This window comes from Salmo salar, chromosome ssa20 (genome assembly GCF_905237065.1).
Source record: "Salmo salar chromosome ssa20, Ssal_v3.1, whole genome shotgun sequence".
In the NCBI taxonomy this organism is placed as follows: domain Eukaryota; kingdom Metazoa; phylum Chordata; class Actinopteri; order Salmoniformes; family Salmonidae; genus Salmo; species Salmo salar.
Window position 1 is genome coordinate 69,962,446 of NC_059461.1, and position 26,755 is coordinate 69,989,200.

At 43.3% G+C, this 26,755-nt stretch overlaps 1 protein-coding gene across 3 annotated transcripts; it reads left to right on the forward strand.

Moving 5' to 3' along the window:
- The first annotated feature begins 1,532 nt into the window (after window positions 1-1,532).
- On the forward strand, window positions 1,533-26,352 carry siae (sialic acid acetylesterase). Of its 3 annotated transcripts, none has more exons than XM_045703860.1 (10): window positions 1,535-1,874; window positions 9,148-9,312; window positions 10,030-10,187; window positions 10,259-10,397; window positions 10,540-10,720; window positions 10,967-11,085; window positions 11,176-11,309; window positions 15,006-15,172; window positions 15,394-15,580; window positions 15,978-16,621. In XM_045703860.1, the coding sequence occupies exons 1-10, from the start codon at window positions 1,817-1,819 to the stop codon at window positions 16,221-16,223; spliced, it is 1,554 nt and encodes a 517-aa protein (XP_045559816.1). In that variant the 5' UTR covers window positions 1,535-1,816; the 3' UTR covers window positions 16,224-16,621. The 3 variants fall into 3 exon arrangements, with proteins under 3 accessions (XP_045559817.1, XP_045559816.1, XP_014018620.2); XM_014163145.2 differs by having other exon boundaries at window positions 1,537-1,874; window positions 15,018-15,172; XM_045703861.1 differs by lacking the exons at window positions 15,006-15,172; window positions 15,394-15,580; window positions 15,978-16,621 and adding an exon at window positions 26,296-26,352 and having other exon boundaries at window positions 1,533-1,874.
- Window positions 26,353-26,755: the final 403 nt, after the last annotated feature.

Consider the following 26,755-nt stretch of genomic DNA (forward strand, 5'->3'; position numbering starts at 1 on the left):
CGTCTGGATTACTGCAACTCGCTGTTGGCTGGGCTCCCTGCCTGTGCCATTAAACCCCTACAACTCATCCAGAACGCCGCAGCCCGTCTGGTGTTCAACCTTCCCAAGTTCTCTCACGTCACCCCGCTCCTCCGCTCTCTCCACTGGCTTCCAGTTGAAGCTCGCATCCGCTACAAGACCATGGTGATTGCCTACGGAGCTGTGAAGGGAACGGCACCTCCATACCTTCAGGCTCTGATCAGGCCCTACACCCAAACAAGGGCACTGCGTTCATCCACCACTGGCCTGCTGGCCCCCCTACCTCTGAGGAAGCACAGTTCCCGCTCAGCCCAGTCAAAACTGTTCGCTGCTCTGGCACCCCAATGGTGGAACAAGCTCCCTCATGACGCCAGGACAGCGGAGTCAATCACCACCTTCCGGAGACACCTGAAACCCCACCTCTTTAAGGAATACCTAGGATAGGATAAAGTAATCCTTCTAACCCCTCCCCCCCCTTAAAAGATTTAGATGCACTATTGTAAAGTGGTTGTTCCACTGGATATCATAAGGTGAATGCACGATTTTGTAAGTCGCTCTGGATAAGAGCATCTGCTAAATGACTTAAATGTAAATGTAAATGTAAATATGACAGCAAGTCCAATTATCAGAGATGTCTGTTGGGGAATGGCCAAGCATGAAGAACTCTAACAACATACAGGGACTTTAAAGTAAACAAATGAATTAACGCTAGCAGAAAATAACATCTTCAGCAGATATCCAAGTTGTTTGTGAAGCAGACTGCCAAGAGAACAATTAAGACATAAACATGTAGTATAAGTAGCACCTCTCTCTGGAGAACAACTTCTTTAATATTTATCAGTTTGTGAAATGACCACAAACATAAACGAATCACTCCTGTGTGTAGCCTTTTCACGGAGCTGAACATATGAAGTGTAATTCTCTCGTTAGTTATCGCGCCATCCAAGGCAATCTTTTCAATTATTTTCCCATCATCTATCACTAATTTCTGCTGAATGGGAAGTTTATTTTAATTATATGCATGCCAGTAAATCATGGCCTGTTCATGTCTTCACAAAAGGCCAACATGTAAAAAAAAAAATGTCTTACATAAACACATTAATATTGTGTTTCTCATTTGTCACTTTTGACTTATTCTGTCTGTTTTACTGTGCAATAATCACAGTCGCACTATTTAAATATTAACTGGAAGAAACATGTGGCGTCAACCAATATTGATGCAACAGTAATAACCTGCTATAGCTAAGTTACCCTACTCCCCCTCTTCATTCAAGATCCTCCTAATTTTAAGATAGCCAACATAATAATATGCTTAAAAATATGCCATGATGCTCATACAATTTTATTTTTATTTTCATGCAACATTTGTCTGATGCACTCACACGCTACGGAGGCGCTTACCGGAAGGTTGAACAACTGCCTCGGTCAGCCAGAGATGGATGTGGACAATGAAGCTGTAGGCTACTAACATAACGTTTTCACTGTCGCACTGTTTGTCCTTCGCGGCAGCAGTAGTCTGTGCATTTTTTTCCGTTCACAAATCAAAACAAAAGTTGACGAACTATGATACATAGTACTGTAGCGAGCATGATTATTATCAATGTGAACATGTGTGAGCGACAGACTGATACGTATCACATTGGCCTTCAGTAGATTGTTAGAAACAGCGTTATAATGTTCCAGATGGAATATGAAGAAGAATCACGTGACATTTAGCGTTTAAAAGGCAATTACTTCCTTGTTTGGATTGTAGTGTATCCTAGCTAACGTTAGCTACAGTAGCAAGTCAAGTTTAACAATGTGTCTGAGGATATGTTTGTGTTTTCTCACTATTTTAGGATCCTTGTATGCCTCTGGTGAGTCTGTTAATTTCTTGTTTAATACATATTTGAATTGCTACCCATGGAATTAGAATACTAGAACCTTCTTATGATGGTCCAAAGGTCAGCCATGTTGGTCGGGGAGTTGGTCAACCTTGATTTGCCAGTGCTGTGTTAAGATAATGTGTAAAACAATGAATGTGAAGAATTCATGTGCACTGTATGTGTGTGTTAGCTACCTAGCCAGACAATTTTAGAGGAATAATTCCATACACTTTTTCAAATTAACTGCCAATATGCCAACATTGCATTCAAACAATGCAGTTAATCCACAGCCATACACTGGCTCAAATCAGTTGATGATAGGGACCCATGTCATACAAAAAGTTATAATTTTGAGTCATTTATTATTTGTTTTACCTTTTTAAGTCAGTTAAAAGCACATTCTTATTTACAATGACGGCCTACCGAAATGCAAAATGCCTTCTGGGGGGACAGGGGCTGGGATTACACATATTACAGAGACAACACTACATGGAGAGATTTAAGACAACATAGCAAGGCAGAAACGCATGACAATACAGCGTGGTAGCAACACAACATGACAACAACATGGTAGCAGCATAACATGGTAGCAGCGCAAAACATGGTACAGATATTATTGGGCACAGACAACAGCACAAATGGCAAGAAGGTAGAGGCAACAATACATCACACGACGCAGACACAACTGTCAGTAAGAGTGTTCATGATTGAGTCTTTGACTGAAGAGATCGAGATAAAACTGTCCAGTTTGAGTGTTTGTTGCAGCTCGTTCCAGTCGCTAGCTGCAGCGAACTGAAAAGACGAGAGACCCAGGGATGCGTGTGCTTTGGGGACCTTTAACAGAATGTGACTGGCAGAACGGGTGTTGTATGTGGAGGATGAAGGCTGCAGTGAGGCCTGAGAGTTATATAAATAAGCATCAACCAGTGGGTCTTGCGACAGGTATACAGAGATGCCCAGTTTACAGAGGAGTATAGAGTGCAGTGATGTGTCCTGTAAGGAGCATTGGTGGCAAATCTGATGGCCGAATGGTAAAGAACATCTAGCTGCTCGAGAGCACCCTTACCTGCCGATCTATTAATTGTCTCCGTAATCTAGGATGGCCAACTGAATCATTGTTAGTGTGGCAGCTGGGGTGAAAGTGGAGCGATTTACAATAGAGGAAACCAAGTCTAGATTAAACTTTAGCCTGCAGCTTTGATATGTGCTGAGAGAAGGATGGTGTACTGTCTAGCCATACTCCCAAGTACTTGTATGAGGTGACTACCTCAAGCTCTAAACCCTCCAAGGTAGTAATCACACCTGTGGGGAGAGGGACATTCTTCTTATCAAACCAAATGACCTTTTGTTTTGGAGTGTTCAGAACAAGGTTAAGGGCAGAGAAAGCTTGTTGGACGCTAACAAAGCTTTGTTGTAGAGCGTTTAACACAAAATTCGGGGCGGGGCCAGCTGAGTATAAGACTGTATCATCTGCATATAAATGGATGAGAGATCTTCCTACTGCTTGAGCTATGTTGATGTAAATTGAGATGAGTGTGGGGCCTAGGATCGAGCCTTGGGGTTCTTCCTTGCTGACAGGTAATGGCTGAGACAGCAGATGTTCTGATTTTATATACTGTACTCTTTGATCTTCCCCTTTATTTAAGGATGAACTGTGGCTGCCTTCCAAGCAATGGGAACCTTCCCAGAGAGGAGAGGCCGGTTAAAAGGGTCAGAGATAGGCTTGGAGATGATAGGGTCAGCAACCTTAAAGAAGAAAGGGTCTAAACCATCTGACCCAGATGTTTTTTGGGTGGTCAGGTTTTTAAAGAGCTCCTTTAGCACCTCGGACTCAGTGACCGCCTGCAGGGAGAGCTTTGTAGCAGGGCAGGGGAAAAAGAGGGAGGAGTGTTGGCTAGTCGCATTAGAAGGGGTGGGAGATGAGGAAATGTTGGACAGGCAAGGAGGCATGGCTAAGTCAAATACGAGTCCTGACTTAATGAAGTGTCCATTGTGTCCATCTGTCCATAGAACATTCTTTCAAGAGTTTTGATGATCATCCAGGTGCTTTTTGGCAAACCTGAGTCAACGTTTTGGATGACGTGGGTTCCATTATGTCTGGCGAAAACCAAACTCTGCATTCCACAGTAAGAACCTTATACCAACTGTCAAGCATGGTGGTGGTAGTGTGATGGTTTGGGGATGCTTTGCTTCCTTGGGATCTGGACGACTTGCCTTTAATAGAAGGAACCATGAATTCTGCTCTGTATAAGAGAATTCTACAGGAGGATGTCAGGACATCCATATGTGAGCTGAAACTGAAGCGCAGCAGGGTCATGCAGCAAGACAATGATCCAAAACAAACAGTTTTGGAATGGCCTAGTCAAAGTCCAGACCTAATCCCAATTTGATGTTGTGGCAGGACTTGAAAGGAACAGTTCATGCTTGAAAACCCACAAGTCACTGAGCTAAAGCAGTTATGAATGCAAGAGTGGGCCACAATTCCTCCACAGCAAGGAGGAAGCATTTGGTTGCAGTCATTGCAGCTGAAGGTGGCACAACCAGTTATTGTGTGTAAGGGGGCAATTACTTTTTCATAAGGGAATTGGGTGTTGCATGAGTTTGTTAAGTATTTAATTATTATTTGTAAACTCTGGTTCCCTTCAACTAAAACCTAATATTAGATAAAGATCTTATACATTCAGTATCCAAAGATATGCACAAAGACAGAAAATCAGAAAGGGCTCATACTTTTTCACAGCACTGTGTATATACGTAAACTCAGCAAAAAAAGAAACGTCCTCTCACTGTCAACTGTGTTTATTTTCAGCTAACTTAACGTGTAAATATTTGTATGAACATAACAAGATTCAACAACTGAGACATAAACTGAACAAGTTCCACAGAAATGGATTAATTTATCCCTGAACAAAGGGTGGTCAAAAGTAACAGTCAGTATCTGGTGTGGCCACCAGCTGCATTAAGTACTCCAGTGCATCTCCTCCTCTTTACTGCACCAGATTTGCCAGTTCTTGCTGTGAGCTGTTACTCCACTCTTCCACCATGGCACCTGCAAGTTCCTGGACATTTCTGTCCGGGAATGGCACTGGCCCTCACCCTCCGATCCAACAGGTCTCAGACGTGCTCAATGGGATTGAGATCCGGGCTCTTCGCTGTCTATGGCAGAACACTGACATTCCTGTCTTGCAGGAAATCATGCACAGAACGAGCAGTATGGCTGGTGGTACTGTCATGCTGGAGGGTCATGTCAGGATGAGCCTGCAGGAAGGGTACCATATGAGGGAGGACAATGTCTTCCCTGTAACGCACAGTGTTGAGATTGCCTGCAATGACGACAAGCTCAGTCCGATGATGCTGTGAGACTCCGCCCCAGACCATGACGGACCCTCCACCTTCAAATCGATCCCGCGCCAGAGTACAGGGCTCAGTGTAACGCTCATTCCTTCGATGATAAACGCGATTCCGACCATCACCCCTGGTGAGACAAAACCGAGACTCGTCAGTGAAGAGCACTTTTTGCCAGTCCTGTCTGGTCCATCAACGGTGGGTTTGTGCCCATAGGCGACGTTGTTGCCGGTGACGTCTGGTGGGGACCTGCCTTACAACAGGCCTACAAGCCCTCAGTCCAGCCTCTTAGCCAATTGCGGATAGTTTCTGAGCACTGATGGAGGGATTGTGCGTTCCTGGTGTAACTCGGGCAGTTGTTGTTGCCATCCTGTACCTGTCCCGCAGGTGTGATGTTCGGATGTATCGATCCTGTGCAGGTGTTGTTACACGTGGTCTGCCACTGCGAGGTTTTTCAGAGTCCGTAGAAAGGCCTCTTTAGTGTCCTAAGTTTTCATAACTGTGACCTTAATTGCCTACCGTCTAAGCTATTAGTGTCTTAACGACCGTTCCACAGGTGCATGTTCATTAATTGTTTGTGGTTTATTGAAAAAGCATGGGGAAACGGTGTGTAAACCCTTTACAATGAAGATCTGTGAAGTTTATTTGGATTTTTACGAATTATCTTTGAAAGATGAGGTCCTGAAAAAGGGACATTTCTTTTTTTTTTTACTGAGTTTATGTATGTTTAATTGTCATGTAAATGCACCAGTACTTATACGATAGAATATAATAGCACTGAGCTTTCCAAGAAAACAAAATCGGAGCAAATTCTACAAATAATTGCTAAAAACCTGTATAAACTATTTCAGGTTGACTAATTCCATTACAGTAACAGATTGTATCATTGTTTGTAGCTACACTGCATTCGGGAAGTATTCAGACCTCTTTACTTTTTCCACGTTTTGTTACGTTACAGCCTTATTCTAAAATGTATTAAATGGTTTTTTCCCCCTCATCAATCTACACAAAATACCTAATAATGACAAAGCAAAAACAGGTTTAGACATTTTTGCAAATGTATTAAAAATAAACTGAAATCACATTTACATACAGTACCAGTCAAAAGTTTGGACACACCTTATTCAAGGGTTTCTGTATTTTTTTACTATTTTCTACATTGTAGATCAATAGTGAAGAAAGACATCAAAACTATGAAATAATGTAGTAACCAAAAAAGTGTGAAACAAATCGACATTTGCCTTTAACAGCTTTGTACACTCTTGGCATTCTCTCAACCAGCTTCAAGAATGCTTTTCCAACAGCCTTAAAGGAGTTCCCACATATGTTGAGCACTTGTTGGCTGCATTTCCTTCGCTCTGCGGTCCAACTCATTCCAAACCATCTCAATTGGGTTGAGGTCAAGTGATTGTGGAGGCCAGGTCATCTGATGCAGCACTCCATTCTCTCCTTGGTAAAATAGCCCTTACACAGCCCGGGGGTGTGTTTTTGGGTCATTGTCCTGTTGAAAAACAAATGATAGTTGGGACTAAGTGCAAACCAGATGGGATGGCGTAATGCTGTGGTAGCCATGCTGGTTAAGTGTGCCTTGAATCAAACATGCAGAGATCATCTGTTCACCTACCCTGCGTCTCACATGGATACGGCAAAAATCTAAAATTGACTCATCAGACCAAAGGACATATTTCCACCGGTCTAATGTCCATTGCTCCTGTTTCTTGGCCCAAGAAAGTCTCTTCTTATTGGTGTCCTTTTAGTAGTGGTTTCTTTGCAGCAATTCGACCATGACGGCCTGATTCAGTCTCCTCTGAACAGGTGATGTTGACATGTCTGTTACTTGAACTCTGTGAAGCATTTATTTGGGCTGCAATTTCTGAGGCTGGTAACTCTAATAAACTTATCCTCTGCAGCTGAGTTAACTCTGGGTCTTCCTTTCCTGTGGCGGTCCTTATTAGAGCCAGTAATGATGGACTGTCATTTCCCTTTGCTTATTTGAGCTGTTCTTGCCATAATATGGACTTGGTCTTTTACCAAATAGGGCCATCTTCTTTATACCACCCCTACCTTGTCACAACACAACGGATTGGCTCAAATGCATTAAGAAGGAAAGAATTCCACAAATTAACTTTTAACAAGGCACACCTGTAAATTGAAAGGCATTCCAGGTGACTACCTCCATGAAGCTGGTTGAGAGAATACCAAGAGTATGCAAAGGTGGCTACTTTGAAGAATCTCAAATATATAAAATATATTTTGATTTGTTGAACACTTTTTGTTGTTGTTGTTGATTACTACATGATTCCATATGTGTTATTTCATAGTTTGTCTTCACTATTGATCTACAATGTAGAAAATGGTAAAAATAAAGAAACCCTGGAATGATTAGGTCTGGACAAACCTTTGACTGGTACTGTAAGTATTCAGACCCTTTACTCAGGACTTTGGCAGTGATTACACTTGTTGGGTATGATGCTGCAAGCTTGGTGCACCTGTATTTTGGGAAGTTTCTCCCATTCTTCTCTGCAGATCCCCCTCAAGCTCTGTCAGGTTGGATGGGGAGCGTCGCTGCACAGCTATTTTCAGGTCTCGATGTTCAAGTCCAGGCTCTGGCTGGGCAACTCAAGGACATTCAGAGACTTGTCCTGAAGCCACTCCTGCGTTGACCCTAAGCACACAGCCAAGACATTGTCCTGTTGGAAGGTGAACCTTCACCCCAGTTCTCATCAAGGATCTCTCTGTACTTTTCTCTGATCTTTCCCTCTACTGACTAGTCTCCCAGTCCATGCCGCTGAAAAAACATCCCCACAGCATGATGCTGCCACCACCATGTTTCACCGTAAGGATGGTGCCAGGCTTCCTCCAGATGTGACACTTGGCATTCAGGCCAAAAACTTCAGTCTTGGTTTCATCAGACCAGAGAATCTTGTTTCTCATGGTCTGAGTCTTTAGGTGCCTTTGGGCAAACTCCAAGCAGGCTGTCATGTGCCTTTTTTACTGAGGAATGGTTCTGTCTGGCCACTCTACTATAAAGGCCTGATTGGTGGAGTGTTGCACAGATGGTTGGCCTTCTGGAAGGTTCTCCCATCTCCACAGAGAAACTCTGGAGCTCTGTCAGAGTGACCATCTGGTTCTTGGTCACCTCCCTGACCAAGGCCCTTCTCCCCCGATTGCTGAGGTTAGCCGGGCAGCCAGCTCTAGGAAGAGTCTTGGTGGTTCCAAACTTCTTCCATTTAAGAATGATGAACTGTGTTCTTGGGGACTTTCAATGCTGCAGAAATGTTTTGATACCCTTCCCCAGATCTGTGCTTTGACATGATCCGGTCTCGGAGCTCTACAGACAATTCCTTTGACCTCATGGCTTGTTTATTTTTTTCCTCTGACATCCACTGTCAACTGTAGGACCTTACATCGTGTGTGTGCCTTTCCAAATCATGTCCAGTCAGTTGAATTTACCACAGGTGGACTCCAATCAAGTTGTGGTAACATCTTACGGATGGATGATCAATGGAAAGTATGCACCTGAGCTCAATTTCGAGTCTCATAGCAAAGGGTCTGAATACTTATGTAAATCAGGTGTTTTTCTAAACCTGTTTTCGCTTTGTCATTATGGGGTATTGAGGAATTTTGTTTTTATTTAATACATTTTAGAATAAGGCTGTAATGTAGGAAAATGTGGAAAAAGTCAAGGGGTCTGAATACTTTTTGAATGCACTGTACATTGAATGATGCATTTTACTGTCAAGGCAACTGAACAGGTAAATATGTCGATTATATTTTATTGGCCTTTATGCATACTGTCAAATAACATTGAAAGAGTAACTTTAAATATGCGTAATATGATTGTTTAATTGCCTTGAATATTGACTTGGATAAATATTTTCTAATACAGTAGATTTAATAATATTGTTTTTGTTTCCAGGTGGTAGGTTCCGCTTTGCCTCCTATTATGGCGATCACATGGTTCTGCAGAAGGCCCCAGAGAGGGCTGTGTTGTGGGGCTATGGACCCGATGATACTGAGGTCACGGTCTTTCTATCAGGAGGACCATTCACTAACAATGCACCTGCTGTCAGTGTGGCTGCCGGTGAGTTATCTGATCGCAACAATGCCTTTAGTTTAGCGTGCCTATCCAGTCATGTCATGAAGTTGAGGATGAAGTAAGCTGAACTGTAAATTCAATGAGAGTTGATAAAACCCTAAGCTCTTGTCAAGTTATTTTTCTAACAAATGTTAACATCGTACTGTAAAGGTGACTGTGACATGTCCGTCAGAATGAGGAAAAAGCTGAGGAAGTGTGAGGTACCAAAAAAAGCACATTGTTTAAAGTTAATTGTGATCAGTGTGCCACTTTTCTGCCTTGCAATGTACTGTACAGTGTATTTGGAAAGTATTCAGACACCTTGACTTTTTCCACATTTTGTTAAGTTATAGCCTTTATTCTGTTTCCTAATGTAATTTGCTTTGTCATTATGGGGTATTGTGTGTAGATTGAGGACATTTTTTTATTTAATCAATTTTAGAATAAAGGCTGTAACGTAACAAAATGCTGAAATTGAAGGGATTCCAAATACTCTAAGGTATTGCTGTTTTTTGTTTTGTGCAAAATGTTCTAAAAACTATTTTTTTTTTTTTTTTTTTTCATTATGGGGTATTGTGTGTAGATTGCTGAGGAATTGGTTTTATTTAATCCATTTTAGAATAAGGCTCTAACAATGTGGAACAGGGGAAGGGTTCTGAATACACTATATATGAAGAGATTAGCGTAACCTTCACTGATCCATGGTTTTGGATCTCTTCCCAGGGATATGGAGGGTGACCCTTGACCCAATGGAAGCTGGCGGTCCCTACAACGTGACTGCAGTCCTCCAGAACAACCACAGTATCACTCTCACAGATGTGCTGTTTGGGGATGTCTGGCTGTGTGGGGGACAGAGCAACATGGCTTTCACAACTTCTCAGGTATACTCTGCAATGTTAAAATAAGTCTGAGTTTGCATAGTTGTAATAACCATTTATGTCTTGTCCTCAAGGTGTTCAATGCATCAGAGGAGCTAGCTCTGGCCTCCAAGTTCCCTCAGGTGCGGATCTTTATGGCTGCCTTGGAGCAGAGCTACACTGAGCTGACTGACCTGGCTGGAGTGGAGGTGCCCTGGTCTGTCCCCACAGCAAGTATGGACAGGCTCCATACAGTCTATTAGCTCAATAAGATGTGAAATTGAATGTATTTGATAGCTGTCAGCCAACGGACTAATTGAAATGGTACTAATACATTCAGCTGATAATGGAAATTAATCTTAACCCTCCTGAACAGAGTTGCTGGGTGGTGGGGATTTCAAGCACTACTCTGCAGTGTGCTGGATGTTTGGGCGCCACTTGTACAAGGCGCTGAAGTACCCCATCGGCCTAGTGACGTCCTGCTGGGGAGGCACACCTGTAGAGGCATGGTCCTCCCCCCGAGCACTCAAACACTGTGACTTGGACAGGATTAACGGGTAAGTGTAAAGGGACCCTGGAGCTTTACTCTTGCAATAGAGATGTTCGGTAGGTATGCTACTTTACATCTGAAATTAGACATTTTCTTAAGGATTGTAGACTAGTGAATATTTTTGTCTTGTTTCTTTTGGACTAAGTTAATGTGAGCGTTGTTACAGAAATATACAGGTAGCATGCACCTTAAAATATCCTCTCACCTATGGTACTTGATATCAGTTGGCCTATGTCCTGTTCTTTTCATCCAGGTTCCCCATACCATATACACCTTCAATGTATTTGTCTGTGTGGACTCACTCTGTGTTGTGGAATGCCATGATCCATCCACTTCTGAACATGACCATCAAAGGAGCTATCTGGTACCAAGGTAAAACAGCTTGGCGTCACATCTGTTAGCATACAGTAACAGCATAGAAACTGAAGACATGTCTGACCTCTGACCTGACCCCTGTGATAGGTGAGGCCAACACAGACTACAATCAGAAGAAATACTCCTGTTCCTTTCCCTCCATGATTGATGACTGGAGGATGGCTTTCCACCAGAGCTCAGGGGGACAGACGGCACCAGATTTCCCCTTTGGATTTGTACAGGTACTGACTAAATGTTAAAGTTTGACACCAGACTGAGCTGATAACATATCTGTGACACTGTGATTCTGCAGCAGTTGGTGTTGAGACGTCCTACAAGCCTCTCGGCTGGTGTTTACAGAACATTCAGTGCCGTGTGTTAAGGCCCTTCTTATCGTGACAACACCTAATCCCCTGTGAATGCAAACTCAGCAAAAAAAGAAACGTCCTCTCACTGACAACTGTGTTTATTTTCAGCAAACTTAACATGTGTAAATATTTGTATGAACAAAATATTCAACAACTGAGACAAACTGAACAAGTTCCACAGACATGTGACTAACAGAAATGGATTGTGTCCCTGAACAAAGGGGGAGTCAAAAGTAATAGTCAGTATCTGGTGTGGCCACCTGCTGCATTAAGTACTGCAGTGCATCTCCTCCTCATTACTGCACCAGATTTGCCAGTTCTTGCTGTGAGATGTTACCCAACTCTTCCACCAAGGCACCTGCAAGTTACCAGACATTTCTGTCGGGAATGGCAATGGCCCTCACCCTCCGATCAAACAGGTCCCAGACGTGCTCAATGGGATTGAGATCCGGGCTCTTCGCTGGCCATGGCAGAACACTGGCATTCCTGTCTTGCAGGAAATCACGCACAGAACGAGCAGTATGGCTGGTGGCATTGTCATGTCAGGATGAGCCTGCAGGAAGGGTACCACATGAGGGAGGAGGATGTCTTCCCTGTAACGCACAGCATTGAGATTGCCTGCAATGACAACAAGCTCAGTCCGATAATGCTGTGAGACTCGGGCCCCAGACCATGACGGACCCTCCATCTCCAAATCGATCCCGTTCCAGAGTACAGGCATCGGTGTAACGCTCATTCCTTCGATGATAAACACAAATCCGACCATCACCCCTGGTGAGACAAAACCACGACTCGTCAGTGAAGAGCACTTCTTGCCAGTCCTGTCTGGTCCATTTACTGTGGGTTTGTACCCATGGGCGACGTTGTTGCCGGTGATGTCTGGTGAGGACCTGCTTACAACAGGCCTACAAGCCCTCAGTCCAGCCGCTCTCAGCCTATTGCGGATCGTTTCTGAGCACTGATGGAGTGATTGTGCGTTCCTGGTGTAACTCGGGCAGTTGTTGTTGCCATCCTGTACCTGTCCCGCAGGTGTGATGTTCGGATGTACCGATCTTGTGCAGGTGTTGTTACACGTGGTCTGCCACTGTGAGGACAATCAGCTGTCCGGCCTGTCTCCCTGTAGCGCTGTCTTAGGCGTCTCACAGTACGGACATTGCAATTTATTGCCCTGGCCACATCTGCAGTCCTCATGCCTCCTTGCAGCATGCCTAAGGCACGTTCACGCAGAGCAGGGACCCTGAAAAACACCAAAAGAAAGATGCCCAGTCTGTAGAAAGGCCTCTTTAGTGTCCTCTTTAGTGTCCTTAATTGCTTAACTGTGACCTTAATTGCCTACCGTCTGTAAGCTTAGTGATTTAACGACCTTTCCACAGGTGCATGTTCATTAATTGTTTATGGATCATTGAGCAAGCATGAGAAAGTGTTTAAACCCTTTTAAAATGAAGATCTGTGAAGTTATTTGGATTTTTACTAATTATCTTTTAAAGACAGGGTCCTGAAACTCAGCAAAAAAAAATGTCCCTTTATCTAGCATAGTAGCAATCACTACATTGTTTTGTCAATGTATCATACCAGGATGTTATCAACTGCTGCTTATGCTGTTACATTGATTCTGTCTATATATTTGTCTCTACGTCTAGAAAGGTTGAAAAAGTATGTTAACCCCTAGGCTAATGACTCCTCCAAGCTAATTGGAGTCAGGAACCCGCTGACCTGGAGTCCAATCAATGAGACAAGATTGGAGATGTTGATTAGAGCTGCCTTGCCGATAAAACTCACAAAATTTGAGTTTGCTATTCACAAGAAGCATTGCCTGATGTTTTATTTTATTTATTTAACCAGGTAGGCAAGTTGAATGAGTTCTCATTTACAATTGCGACCTGGCCAAGACAAAGCAAGCAGTTTGACACATACAACAACAGTTACACGTGGAGTAAAACAAACATACAGTCAATAATATAGTAGAAAAATAAGTCTATATACAAAGTGAGCAAATGAGGTGAGATAAGGGAGGTAAAGGCAAAAAAGGCCATGGTGGCGAAGTAAATACAATATAGCAAGTAAAACACTGGAATGGTAGATTTGCAGTGGAAGAAAGTGCAAAGTAGAAATAATGGGGTGCAAAGGAGCTAAATAAATACAGTAGGGGAAGAGGTAGTTGTTAGGGCTAAATTATAGATGGGCTATGTACAGGTTTATTAATCTGTGAGCTGCTCTGACAGCTGGTGCTTAAAGCTAGTGAGGGAGATAAGTGTTTTAGATGTTTGTCACCCATGCCTCGAACAAAAGAGATCTCAGAAGACCTAAGATTAAGAATTGTTGACTTTCATAAAGTTGGAAAGGGTTACAAAAGTATCTTTAAAAGCCTTTATGTTCATCAGTCCACACTAAGACAAATTGTCTATGAATGGAGAAAGTTCAGCACAGTTGCTATTCTCCCTAGGAGTGGCCATCCTGCAAAGATGACTGCAAGAGCACAGTGCAGAATGCTCAATGAGGTTGAGAGGAATCCTAGAGTTTCAGCTATAGACTTAAAGAAATCTCTGGAACATGCTAACATCTCTGACGAGTCTACAATACGTAAAACACCAAATAAGTATGGTGTTCATGGGAGGACACCATGGAAGAAGCCACTCCTGTCCAAAAAAAACATTGCTGCACATCTGAAGTTTGCAAAAGTGCACCTGGATGTTCCACAGCGCTACTGGCAAAATATTCTGTGGCCAGATGAAACTACAGTTGAGTTGTTTGGAAGGACCACACAACACTATGTGGGGGGGGAAGAAAAAAAAAAAGGCACACCAACATCAACCTCATCCCAACTGTAAAGTATGGTGGAGGGAGCATCATGGTTAGGGGCTGCCTCAGGGCCTGGACAGCTTGCTATCATTGACGGAAAAATGAATTCCCAAGTTTATCAAGACATTTTTCAGGAGAATGTCCACCAATTGAAGCTCAACAGAAGTTGGGTGATGCAGCAGGACAATAACCCAAAACAGAAATAAATCAACATCAGAATGGTTTTAAAATAAGAAAATACACCTTCTGGAGTGGCCCAGTCAGAGTCCTGACCTCAACCCGATTGAGATGCTTTGGCATGACCTCGAGAGCAGTTCACACCAGACATCCCAAGAATATTTCTGAGCTGAAACAGTTTTGTAAAGAGGAATGGTCCAAAATTCCTCCTGACCGTTGTGCAGGTGTGATCCGCAACTACAGAAACGTTTGGTTGAGGTTATTGCTGCCAAAGGAGGGTCAACCAGTTATTAAATCGAAGGGTTCACACACTTGTTCCACCCTGCTGTATGAATGTTTACATGGTGTGTTCAATAAAGACATTACAATGTATAATTGTTTAAGCAGACTGTTTTGTCTATTGTTGTGACCTAGATGAAGATCGGATCAAATTTTATGACCAATTTATGCAGAAATACAGGTATTTCCAAAGGGTTCGCATACTTTTTCTTGCCACCATCTTGAATAGTAGGAATCACTACATTGCTTTGACAATGTATCACTCCAGGATGTTATCCACTGCTTCTTACGCTGTTACGTTGATTCTGTCTATATATTTGTCCTGAGGTCTCTACATATATAAAGGCCTCCTTAAGTGAGGGATTTCCAAACATACGCTGGCACCAGACTGCAGACTATGGCTTTGCTCCCAACCTGCGTATGAAGAACACATTCATGGCCGTTGCTATGGACTTAGGAGATGAAATGTCTCCTTTTGGCAGGTAAGTAACAATCATAGAATGGATACCACAGTATTTGATAAGCCTGTACTCTTCTAAAAGCTTTAAGCAGTTCACATTTGAATACTGTGAGAATACAAGGCTACGTTCCAATATCGAAACTAACATACCACTTAGGATGCATGCATTGCATCATTCTAAGTGGTACACTAATGAGGATATTAGAATGTGGAACAAGATGTTTACCAGTGACTTTGTTCCAGTATCCATCCCCGGGACAAGCAGGACGTGGCCTATAGACTGTCTCTAGGGGCGAGAGCTGTGGCTTATGGGGAGGAGGGCGTCTCATTCCAGGGGCCTTTCCCTAGCCGGGTCCTGGTCAATGACCAGTATATCAACGTAACCTATGACCAGAGAGTGTCTGTCACTCAATCCAAAGACATCTTTCAGGTAAGTGTGATGGCTGTAGTTGTAATGTGTTCAAAGGTATGGGGTAGCATTTAGCCTAGTGGTTAGAGTGCTTGGCTGGTAACCAAAATGTTGCATGTTTGAATATCTGATCGGACAATGTGAAAAATCTGATCTGCCCTTGAGCAAGGCAATAAACCCTCATTTGCCCCAGAGGCACCACACTACTATGGATGACCCTGTAAAACAACACATTTCACTGCACCTATCTGGTGTATGTGACAGTACAACTTTTATTATTATTATTATTATTATTATTGTTTCTACCGACCATGATCAGGTTGGGCTGGATCTGAATTCTTTCTTTGTTATTGTCAGCAGCTTGGCATGTTGTCATGCCATGGGAAACCATTTCTTAACCAGACTGTTTCTTCCTCAGATTTGCTGCTCAGTGGTGAGGGCACCCTGTGACTCTCTGTCACTGTGGGTCCCAGCTCCCATACTGCAGTGGGGCGTTAGCGCTGTCCAAGTGTCCACGAATTACTGTTCCATGGACAATGTAGCCGGCCTGCGCTACGCATGGAGGGACTGGGCTTGTGACTTTAAGGCATGTCCTGTTTACAGTGCTGATGGGGTTCTACCTGCACCTCCCTTCACTCTCAACCGCTGGCCAGACAAGCAGTGAGACGAGAACCCCCCCCCCTGCTAGGAATGGATTATTCCACCCAAATATGGTAATGGTGGTTAACGAGATGCACTTGTGTCAAGACTGGAAATGAAATGCTTACATTTTCTCTTGAGTCATCAGTGTGAAACTGATTGCAGTCTTGCAGTCTTTCAGTGTGTATCTTTGAATTGTCTTGAACATAATTATGTGGTTTTTGTAGATAACTAATCACCTCTTTGGCTTGTTTACAATTGCACTGAAGCTGAATCATTCTATAATTTTTCATATTGTATTCTACGATTATTTACGCAGTGGGAAATGTGTTTTTGAATGATACAATATGAGCAATGGTTGTCAATCTCTATTGCCTTATTTCATTTTACTATCATTGATCATCAAATAAATAAATAAACAAGTTAGTGGGTTTTTATTGAAATGCCAGGCGTGGTCCATCTACACTTTCCACCAAATCAACTATAGTTCTATCTACACAGTGCTACAGGGGTCAACTTAAAGGTGCTCTACACAAAGAGACCTGAAGAGGGAGATCAGATGAACTGTTTCTTTCACATGATAGCAACAATGTGGTACGCTAACGAGGGTATTAGAATGTGCAACAAGGTTTACCATTGACTTTGTTCCAGTATCCATCCCTGAGACAAGCAGAACGTGGCCTACAGACTGTCTCTAGGGGTGAGAACTGTGGCTTATGGGGAGGAAGGCGTCTCATTCCAGGGGCCTTTCCCTAGCCTTTACCCATGAGCAGAGTCTGTCACTCAAGCCACATATGTATATACTACCGTTCAAAGGTTTGGGGTCACTTAGAAAAGCACTTTTTGTCCATTAAAATAACATCAAATTGATCAGAAATAATGTGTATATGTTGTAAATTACTGTTGTAGCTGGAAATGGCTGATTTTTGATGGAATATCTACATAGGTGTACAGAGGCCCATTATCAGCAACCGGCACGTTGTGTTAGCTAATACAAGTTTATCATTTTAAAAGGCTAATTGATCATTGGTAAACCCTTTTGCAATTATGTTAGCACAGCGGAAAACTGTTCTGATTTCAAAGAAGCAATAAAACTGGCCTTTACATGAGTTGAGGATCTGGAGCATCAGCATTTGTAGGTTTGATTACAGGCTAAAAAGGGCCAGAAACAAAGACTTTCTTCTGAAACTCAAGTCTATTCTTGTTCTGAGAAATGAAGGCTATTCCATGTGAGAAATTGCCAAGAAACTGAATATCTCGTATAATGCTGTGTACTACTCCCTTCATAGAACAGCACAAACTGGCCCTAACCAGAATAGAAAGAGTGGGAGGCCCCGGTGCACAACTGAGCAAATAAACTAGTAAGGACAAGTAAACTCAGCAAAAAAAGAAACACCTTCTCACTGTCAACTGTGTTTATTTTCAGCAAACTTAACATGTGTAAATATTTGTATGAACAAAATATTCAACAACTGAGACATAAACTGAACAAGTTCCAGAGACATGTGACTAACAGAAATTGATTGTGTCCCTGAACAAATGGGGGGTCAAAAGTAATAGTCAGTATCTGGTGTGGCCACCAGCTGCATTAAGTACTGCAGTGCATCTCCTCATGGACTGCACCAGATTTGCCAGTTCCTGTTGTGAGATGGTACCCCACTCTTCCACTAAGGCACCTGCAATTTCCCGGACATTTCTGGGGGGAATGGCCCCTAGCCCTCACCCTCCAACAGGTCCCAGATGTGCTCAATGGGATTGAGATCTGGGCTCTTTGCTGGCTATGGCAGAACATTGACATTCCTATCTTGCAGGAAATCATGCACAGAATGAGCAGTATGGCTGGTGGCATTGTCATGCTGGAGGGTCATGTCAGGATGAGCCTGCAGGAAGGGTACCACATGAGGGATGACGATGTCTTCCCTGTAACACACAGCATTGAGATTGCCTGCAATGACAACAAGCTCAGTCAGATGATGCTGTGACATACCGCCCCAGACCATGACAGACCCTCCACCTCCAAATCGATCCCGCTCCAGAGTACAGGCCTCGGTGTAACGCTCATTCCTTCGCGAATCCCAGCATCACCCCTGGTGAGACAAACCCTCGACTCGTCAGTGAAGAGCACTTTTTGCCAGTCCTGTTTGGTCCATCGACAGTGGGTTTGTGCCCATAGGCGACGTTGTTGCCGGTGATATCTGGTGAAGACCTGCCTTACAACAGGCCTACAAGCCCTCAGTTCAGCCTATTGCGGAGAGTCTCTGAGCACTGATGGAGGGATTGTGCGTTCCTGGTGTAACTTGGGCAGTTGTTGTTGCTATCCTGTACCTGTCCCGCAGGAGTGATGTTCGGATGTACTGATCCTGTGCAGGTGTTGTTACATGTGCCACTGCGAGGACGATCAGCTGTCTGGCCTGTAGCGCTGTCTTAGGCGTCTCACAATACGGACATTGCAATTTATTTCCCTGGCCACATCTGCAGTCCTCATGCCTCCTTGCAGCATGCCTAAGGCACGTTCACGCAGAGGAGCAGGGACCCTGGGCATCTTTCTTTTGGTGTTTTTCAGAGTCTGTAGAAAGGCCTCTTTTAGTGTCCTAAGTTTTCATAACTGTGACCTTAATTGCCTACCATCTCTAAGCTGTTAGTGTCTTAATGACCGTTCCACAGGTGCATGTTCATTAATTGTTTATCGTTCATTGAACAAGCATTGGAAACAGTGTTTAAACCCTTTACAATGAAGATCTGTGAAGTTATTTGGATTTTTACTAATTATCTTTCAAGACAGGGTCCTGAAAAAGGGACATTTCTTTTATTGCTGAGTTTGTATTAGTGTGTCTAGTTTGTTAAACCGACGCCTCACAACTTTTCAACTGGCAGCTTCATTAAATAGTACCTGCAAAACACCAGTCTCAACGTCAACAGTGAAGAGGCGACTCCGGGATGCTGGCCTTCTAGGCAGAGTTGCAAAGAAAAAGACAATAAAAAGACTGGCCAATAAAAAGTTATTATTAAAATGGTTAAAACACCACAGACACTGGACAGAGGTCAGACTTACCTCAAAGATATGTGAATTGAGTGAGACACCCTTCTACCCATAAGCCAAAGCTCTCGCCCCTACAGTCTGTAGGCCACGTCCTGCTTGTCCCAAGGATGGATTCTGGAACATAAAGTCACTGGTAAACCTCTTTTTCCACATTCCAATAGCCACACAAGAATACCACTTAGAATGAAGCAATGCATGCATCCTAAGTGGTATGCTAATATCAATATTGGAATGTAGCCTTATGTTCTCACATTATTCATAACTTGTCTGAAGTTAGAGCTGATTTGGACAACCTGAAACCCAACATTTAGAAAAGCATTAATACTATAACAATTCATTTTAAAGTTTGTAATTTGGTCATGTTTTATTTATTACTATTCTACATTCCAAAACAGGCTGTCTAGCAATGATAAACAACCAATTTGACAGCTTGAAGTATACTTAAAATAATGTGCAAATATTGTACACTCCAGGTGTGCAAAGCTCTTACTTACCCAGAAAGACTCACAGCTGTAATTGCAGCCAAAGGTGATTCTAACATGTATTGACTCAGGGTTGTGAATACGTATGTCAATGAGATTTCTGTATTTCATTTTCAATAAATTAACAAAAACATCTAAAAACATGATGAGTGACATAAAAATCATTAAATCCATTCTGAATTCAGGATGTAACACAAAATGCGGAATAAGTCAGAGGGTATGAATACTTTCTGAAAACACTGAAAAACAGGAGGGATTTCACAGAAAATAATATTGTTCCTTGAGTTTTGTTGGAGTTTAGAGTGACAAAGTAGCTAACAGCTAACTTCTCTCTCCTGTCTCTTCATTGAGCAGTGCAGCCCAAGTGGACCTGTTGCTATGGATACTCACATTTTTATAGCCCCCATGAGCAGAGTACAGTCGTGGCCAAAAGTTTTGAGAATTACACAAATATTAATTTCCACAGAGTTTGCTGCTTCAGTGTCTTTAGATATTTTTGTCAGATGTTACTATGGAATACTGAAGTATAATTACATGCATTTCATAAGTGTCAAAGGCTTTTATTGACAATTACATGAAGTTGATGCAAAGAGTCAATATTTGCAGTGTTGAACCTTCTTTTTCAAGACCTCTGCAATCCGCCCTGGCATGCTGTCAATTAACTTCTGGGCCACATCCTGACTGATGGCAGCCCATTTTTGCATAATCAATGCTTGGAGTTTGTCAGAATTTGTGGGTTTTTGTTTGTCCACCCGCCTCTTGAGGATTAAGGTCTGGGGAGTTTCCTGGCCATGGGCCCAAAATATCGATGTTTTGTTCCCCGAGCCACTTAGTTATCACTTTTGCCTTATGGCAAGGTGCTCCATCATGCTGGAAAAGGCACTGTTCGTCACCAAACTGTTCCTGGATGGTTGGGAGAAGTTGCTCTCGGAGGATGTGTTGGTACCATTCTTTATTCATGGCTGTGTTCTTAAGCAAAATTGTGAGTGAGCCCACTCCCTTGGCTGAGAAGCAACCCCACACATGAATGGTCTTAGGATGCTTTACTGTTGGCATGACACAGGACTGATGGTAGCGCTCACCTTGTCTTCTCCGGACAAGCTTTTTTCCGGATGCCCCAAACAATCGGAAAGGGGGATTCATCAGAGAAAATGACTTTTTTTTCTCAGTCCTCAGCAGTCCAATCCCTGTAACTTTTGCAGAATATCAGTCTGTCCCTGATGTTTTTCCTGGAGAGAAGTAGCTTCTTTGCTGCCCTTCTTGACACCAGGCCATCCTCCAAAAGTCTTCGCCTCATTGTGAGTGCAAATGCACTCACACCTGCCTGCTGCCATTCCTGAGCAAGCTCTGTACTGGTGGTGCCCCGATCCCGCAGCTGAATCAACTTTAGGAGACGGTCCTGGCACTTGCTGGACTTTCTTGGGCGCCCTGAAGCCTTCTTCACAACAATTGAACCGCTCTCCTTGAAGTTCTTGATGATCCGATAAATGGTTGATTTACGTGCAATCTTACTGGCAGCAATATCCTTGCCTGTAAAGCCCTTTTTGTGCAAAGCAATGATGACGACACGTGTTTCCTTGCAGGTAACCATGGTTGACAGAGGAAGAACAATGATTCCAACCACCACCCTCCTTTTGAAGCTTCCAGTCTGTTATTCGAACTCAATCAGCATGACAGAGTGATCTCCAGCCTTGTCCTCATCAACTCACACCTGTGTTAACGAGAGAATCACTGACATGATGTCAGCTGGTCCTTTTGTGGCAGGGCTGAAATGCAGTGGAATTTTTTTGGGGGGGATTCAGTTCATTTGCATAGCAAGGAGGGACTTTGCAATTAATTGCAATTCATCTGATCGCTCTTCATAACATTCTGGAGAATATGCAAATTGCCATCATACAAACTGAGGCAGCAGACTTTGTGAAAATTAATATTTATGGAAATTCTCAAAACTTTTGGCCACGACTGTACATGCATAGTGAGCTGCCTGCGCGCAGGGAGCGAGTGACAGAAAGAGAGGAGCAGGTAATGGATTTACAAATGGAGGAAGTTATTTCGGGCATGGCTGGGCCTTAAATTTGGCAGAAGCAATTGGGCCTGGGTAGGGTAGGGCCTGAACGTCGTGGGTAGGGCTTGGGCTTAAAGTTTAAGTCCGTACAGAGCTCTAGCACAGGGAGCAGCACAAGCAGCGATGACATCATCACATTATCCAAAAACATTGCAGACATTGGATGAATATAACATTGTAATATCTTCTGCTGTGAGTGATGGAAAAAAGAAATTAGCGACAATTATTTGAATAATTCAATGGATGTTTTGTGCACAAAGGTGATGACTAAAGTGTCTTAATTAGGAATTTTCAAATCTGACTTGGAATTCTTATTTCTGGGTCCGCGTAAGTTCAACTGCAGTACCGAAGCAAAACTGTATGAGCAGTCGAAACCGTACATCTAGACTGCAACCCTAGTTTCCTCTTGAGTCATCAGTGTGAAACTGCTGGCAATAATAATAATCTACAAAACCTATCACCGCAATTTGAGTAATGCATTGATATATAGCGCCACAATTTAGATGATGGATCTTTCTATAAACTAGGGTACGAGTGAGGATTTCCTATGCTGGACAACTTGTTACAGCTGTTTAAATCATTGATAATCTGCCAATTGTTTTTATGTCATTACATTTCATTAACCTTTATTTAACTAGGCAAGTCAGTTAAGAACACATTCTTATTTTCAATCAAGGCCTAGGAACAGTGTTCGCCTGCGCCTTGTTCAGGAGCAGAACGACAGATTTTTACCTTGTCAGCTCAGGGATTCAATCTACCAACCTTTCGGTTACATGTCCAACGCTCTAACCACTAGGCTACCTGCCGCCCCACATTACCATATAAGGGAGAACATAGCTATAATCAATAGCTGCAACAAGCTCTGTCTCACGTCAGAATTAGACGTTCATCCATGTTTCTCAAACGTCAAATTTCAAAGTTGTTCCAAACGTCAAATTTCAAAGTGTTTAAGGTTAGGTTTAGGCCTTAACTCTGAAATTGTAAGGTTTGGGATAGGCTTAAAACAAAAATCTCAAACAACTTTCAATTGTTGGATTCAAACATGCAACCTTTGGCACCAGAGGCAGGTGCTTATGCCCATCTGCAATCGCCGTCCACAACGCCAAAACCTACTTGAAGGTAACACCGCTCACTGTTGCCCCTAGGGGCCAATTTCCACGTCATCTCCCGAATTCCTCAGACATGGATGGACGTTGAATACAGACTTGTTTCACGGGTGTCCTGGCTTCTATATTAAGCCCTATATGTACAATTATATATGTTATACAATTGTATAATTGTATAACATTGAGGCCCTAAAATTACAATTAAGTCCTTGAATTTGAATTGTCAATGTCTGTATGAACCCTGCTTAACTTTTTTGGGATAGGGGGCAGTATTTTCATGGCCGGATAAAAAACGTGCCCGATTTAATCTGGTTACTACTCCTGCCCAGAAACTAGAATATGCATATAATTAGTAGATGTGGATAGAAAACACTCTAAAGTTTCTAAAACTGTTTGAATGGTGTCTGTGAGTATAACAGAACTCATATGGCAGGCCAAAACCTGAGAAGATTCCATACAGGAAGTGCCCTGTCTGACAATTTGTTGTCCTTCTGTTGCATCTCTATCGACATTACAGCATCTGTGCTGTAACGTGACACTTTCTAAGGCTTCCATTGGCTCTCTAAAGCCGCCAGAAAGTGGAATGGGGTGTCTGCTGTCGCTGGGCAAAGTATAGGAGCAGAGTTTGTAAGTGGTCAGCCTGGGGACAGTAAGACTGGAGATGCGCGGTCACGAGAACTCGCCATGTTTTTCTTTCAGTCTTTGAATGAATACAACGTTGCCCGGTTGGAATATTATCGGTATTTTATGAGAAAATAGCATAAAATAGATTTTAAACAGCGTTTGACATGCTTCTAAGTACGGTAATGGAATATTTTGATTTTTTTTGTCACAAAATGCGCTCGCGCGTTACCCTTCGGATAGTGACCTGAACGCACGAACAAAAAACGGAGGTATTTGGATATAACTATGGATTATTTAGAACCAAAACAACATTTGTTGTTGAAGTAGAAGTCCTGGGAGTGCATACTGACGAAGAACAGCAAAGGTAATCCAATTTTTCTAATAGTAATTCTGAGTTTAGTTGACCCCGAAGTTGGCGGATGTCAAAATAGCTAGCCGTGATGGCCGAGCTATGTACTCAGAATATTGCAAAATGTGCTTTCACCGAAAAGCTATTTTAAAATCGGACATAGCGATTGCATAAAGGAGTTCTGTATCTATAATTCTTAAAATAATTGTTATGTATTTTGTGAACATTTATCATGAGTAATTTAGTAAATTCACCGGAAGTTTTCGGTGGGTATGCTAGTTCTGAACATCACATGCTAATGTAAAAAGCTGGTTTTTGATATAAATATGAACTTGATTGAACAAAACATGCACGTATTGTATAACATAATGTCCTAGGAGTGTCATCTGATGAAGATCATCAAAGGTTAGTGCGGCATTTAGCTGTGGTTTGGGTTTATGTGACATATATGCTTGCTTGGAAAATGGCTGTGTGATTATTTGTGTCTATGTACTCTCCTGACATAATCTAATGTTTTGCTTTCGCTGAAAAGCCTTTTTGAAATCGGACAATGTGGTTAGATTAACGAGAGTCTTATCTTTAAAATGGTGTAAAATATACTGCTCAAAAAAATAAAGGGAACACTTAAACAACACATCCTAGATCTGAATGCAAGAAACAATCTTATTAAATATTTTTTCTTTACATAGTTGAATGTGCTGACAACAAAATCACACAAAAATAATCAATGGAAATACAATTTATCAACCCATGGAGGTCTGGATTTGGAGTCACACTCAAAATTAAAGTGGAAAACCACACTACAGGCTGATCCAACTTTGATGTAATGTCCTTAAAACAAGTCAAAATGAGGCTCAGTAGTGTGTGTGGCCTCCACGTGCCTGTATGACCTCCATACAACGCCTGGGCATGCTCCTGATGAGGTGGCGGATGGTCTCCTGAGGGATCTCCTCCCAGACCTGGACTAAAGCATCCGCCAACTCCTGGACAGTCTGTGGTGCAACGTGGTGTTGGTGGATGGAGCGAGACATGATGTCCCAGATGTGCTCAATTGGATTCAGGTCTGGGGAACGGGCGGGCCAGTCCATAGCATCAATGCCTTCCTCTTGCAGGAACTGCTGACACACTCCAGCCACATGAGGTCTAGCATTGTCTTGCATTAGGAGGAACGCAGGGCCAACCGCACCAGCATATGGTCTCACAAGGGGTCTGAGGATCTCATCTCGGTACCTAATGGCAGTCAGGCTACCTCTGGCGAGCACATGGAGGGCTGTGCGGCCCCCCAAAGAAATGCCACCCCACACCATGACTGACCCACCGCCAAACCGGTCATGCTGGAGGATGTTGCAGGCAGCAGAACGTTCTCCACGGCGTCTCCAGACTCTGTCACGTCTGTCACGTGCTCAGTGTGAACCTGCTTTCATCTGTGAAGAGCACAGGGCGCCAGTGGAGAATTTGCCAATCTTGGTGTTCTCTGGCAAATGCCAAACGTCCTGCACGGTGTTGGGCTGTAAGCACAACCCCCACCTGTGGACGTCGGGCCCTCATACCACCCTCATGGAGTCTGTTTCTGACCGTTTGAGCAGACACATGCACATTTGTGGCCTGCTGGAGGTCATTTTGCAGGGCTCTGGCAGTGCTTCTCCTGCTCCTCCTTGCACAAGGGCGGAGGTAGCGGTCCTGCTGCTGGGTTGTTGCCCTCCTACGGCCTCCTCCACGTCTCCTGATGTACTGGCCTGTCTCCTGGTAGCGCCTCCATGCTCTGGACACTACGCTGACAGACACAGCAAACCTTCTTGCCATAGCTCGCATTGATGTGCCATCCTGGATGAGCTGCACTACCTGAGCCACTTGTGTGGGTTGTAGACTCCGTCTCATGCTACCACTATAGTGAAAGCACCGCCAGCATTCAAAAGTGACCAAAACATCAGCCAGGAAGCATAGGAACTGAGAAGTGGTCTGTGGTCCCCACCTGCAGAACCACTCCTTTATTGGGGGTGTCTTGCTAATTGCCTATAATTTCCACCTGTTGTCTATTCCATTTGCACAACAGCATGTGAAATTTATTGTCAATCAGTGTTGCTTCCTAAGTGGACAGTTTGATTTCACAGAAGTGTGATTGACTTGTCTCGGGATGGTAAGTTGGTGGTTGAAGGTATCCCTCTAGTGGTGTGGGGGCTGTGCTTTGGCAAAGTGGGTGGGGTTATATCCTGCCTGTTTGGCCCTGTCCGGGGGTATCGTCGGATGGGGCCACAGTGTCTCCCGACCCCTCCTGTCTCAGCCTCCAGTATTTATGCTGCAGTAGTTTGTGTCGGGGGGCTAGGGTCAGTCTGTTATATCTGTAGTATTTCTCCTGTCTTGTCCTGTGTGAATTGAAGTATGCTCTCTCTAATTCTTTCTCTCTTTCTTTCTTTCTTTCTTTCTCTCGGAGGACCTGAGCCCTAGGACCATGCCTCAGGACTACCTGGCCTGATGACTCCTTGCTGTCCCCAGTCCACCTGGCCGTGGTGCTGCTCCAGTTTCAACTGTTCTGCCTGCGGCTATGGAACCCTGACCTGTTCACCAGACGTGCTACCTGTCCCAGACCTGCTGTTTTCAACTCTCTAGAGACAGCAGGAGCCATAGAGATACTCTGAATGATTGGCTATGAAAAGCCAACTGACATTTACTCCTTAGGTGCTGACCTGTTGCACCCTCGACAACCACTGTGATTATTATTATTTGACCGTGCTGGTCATCTATGAACATTTGAACATCTTGGCCATGTTCTGTTATAATATCCACCCAGCACAGCCAGAAGAGGACTGGCCACCCCTCATAGCATGGTTCCTATCTAGGCTTCTTCCTAGGTTCTGGCCTTTCTAGGGAGTTTTTCCTAGCCACCGTGCTTC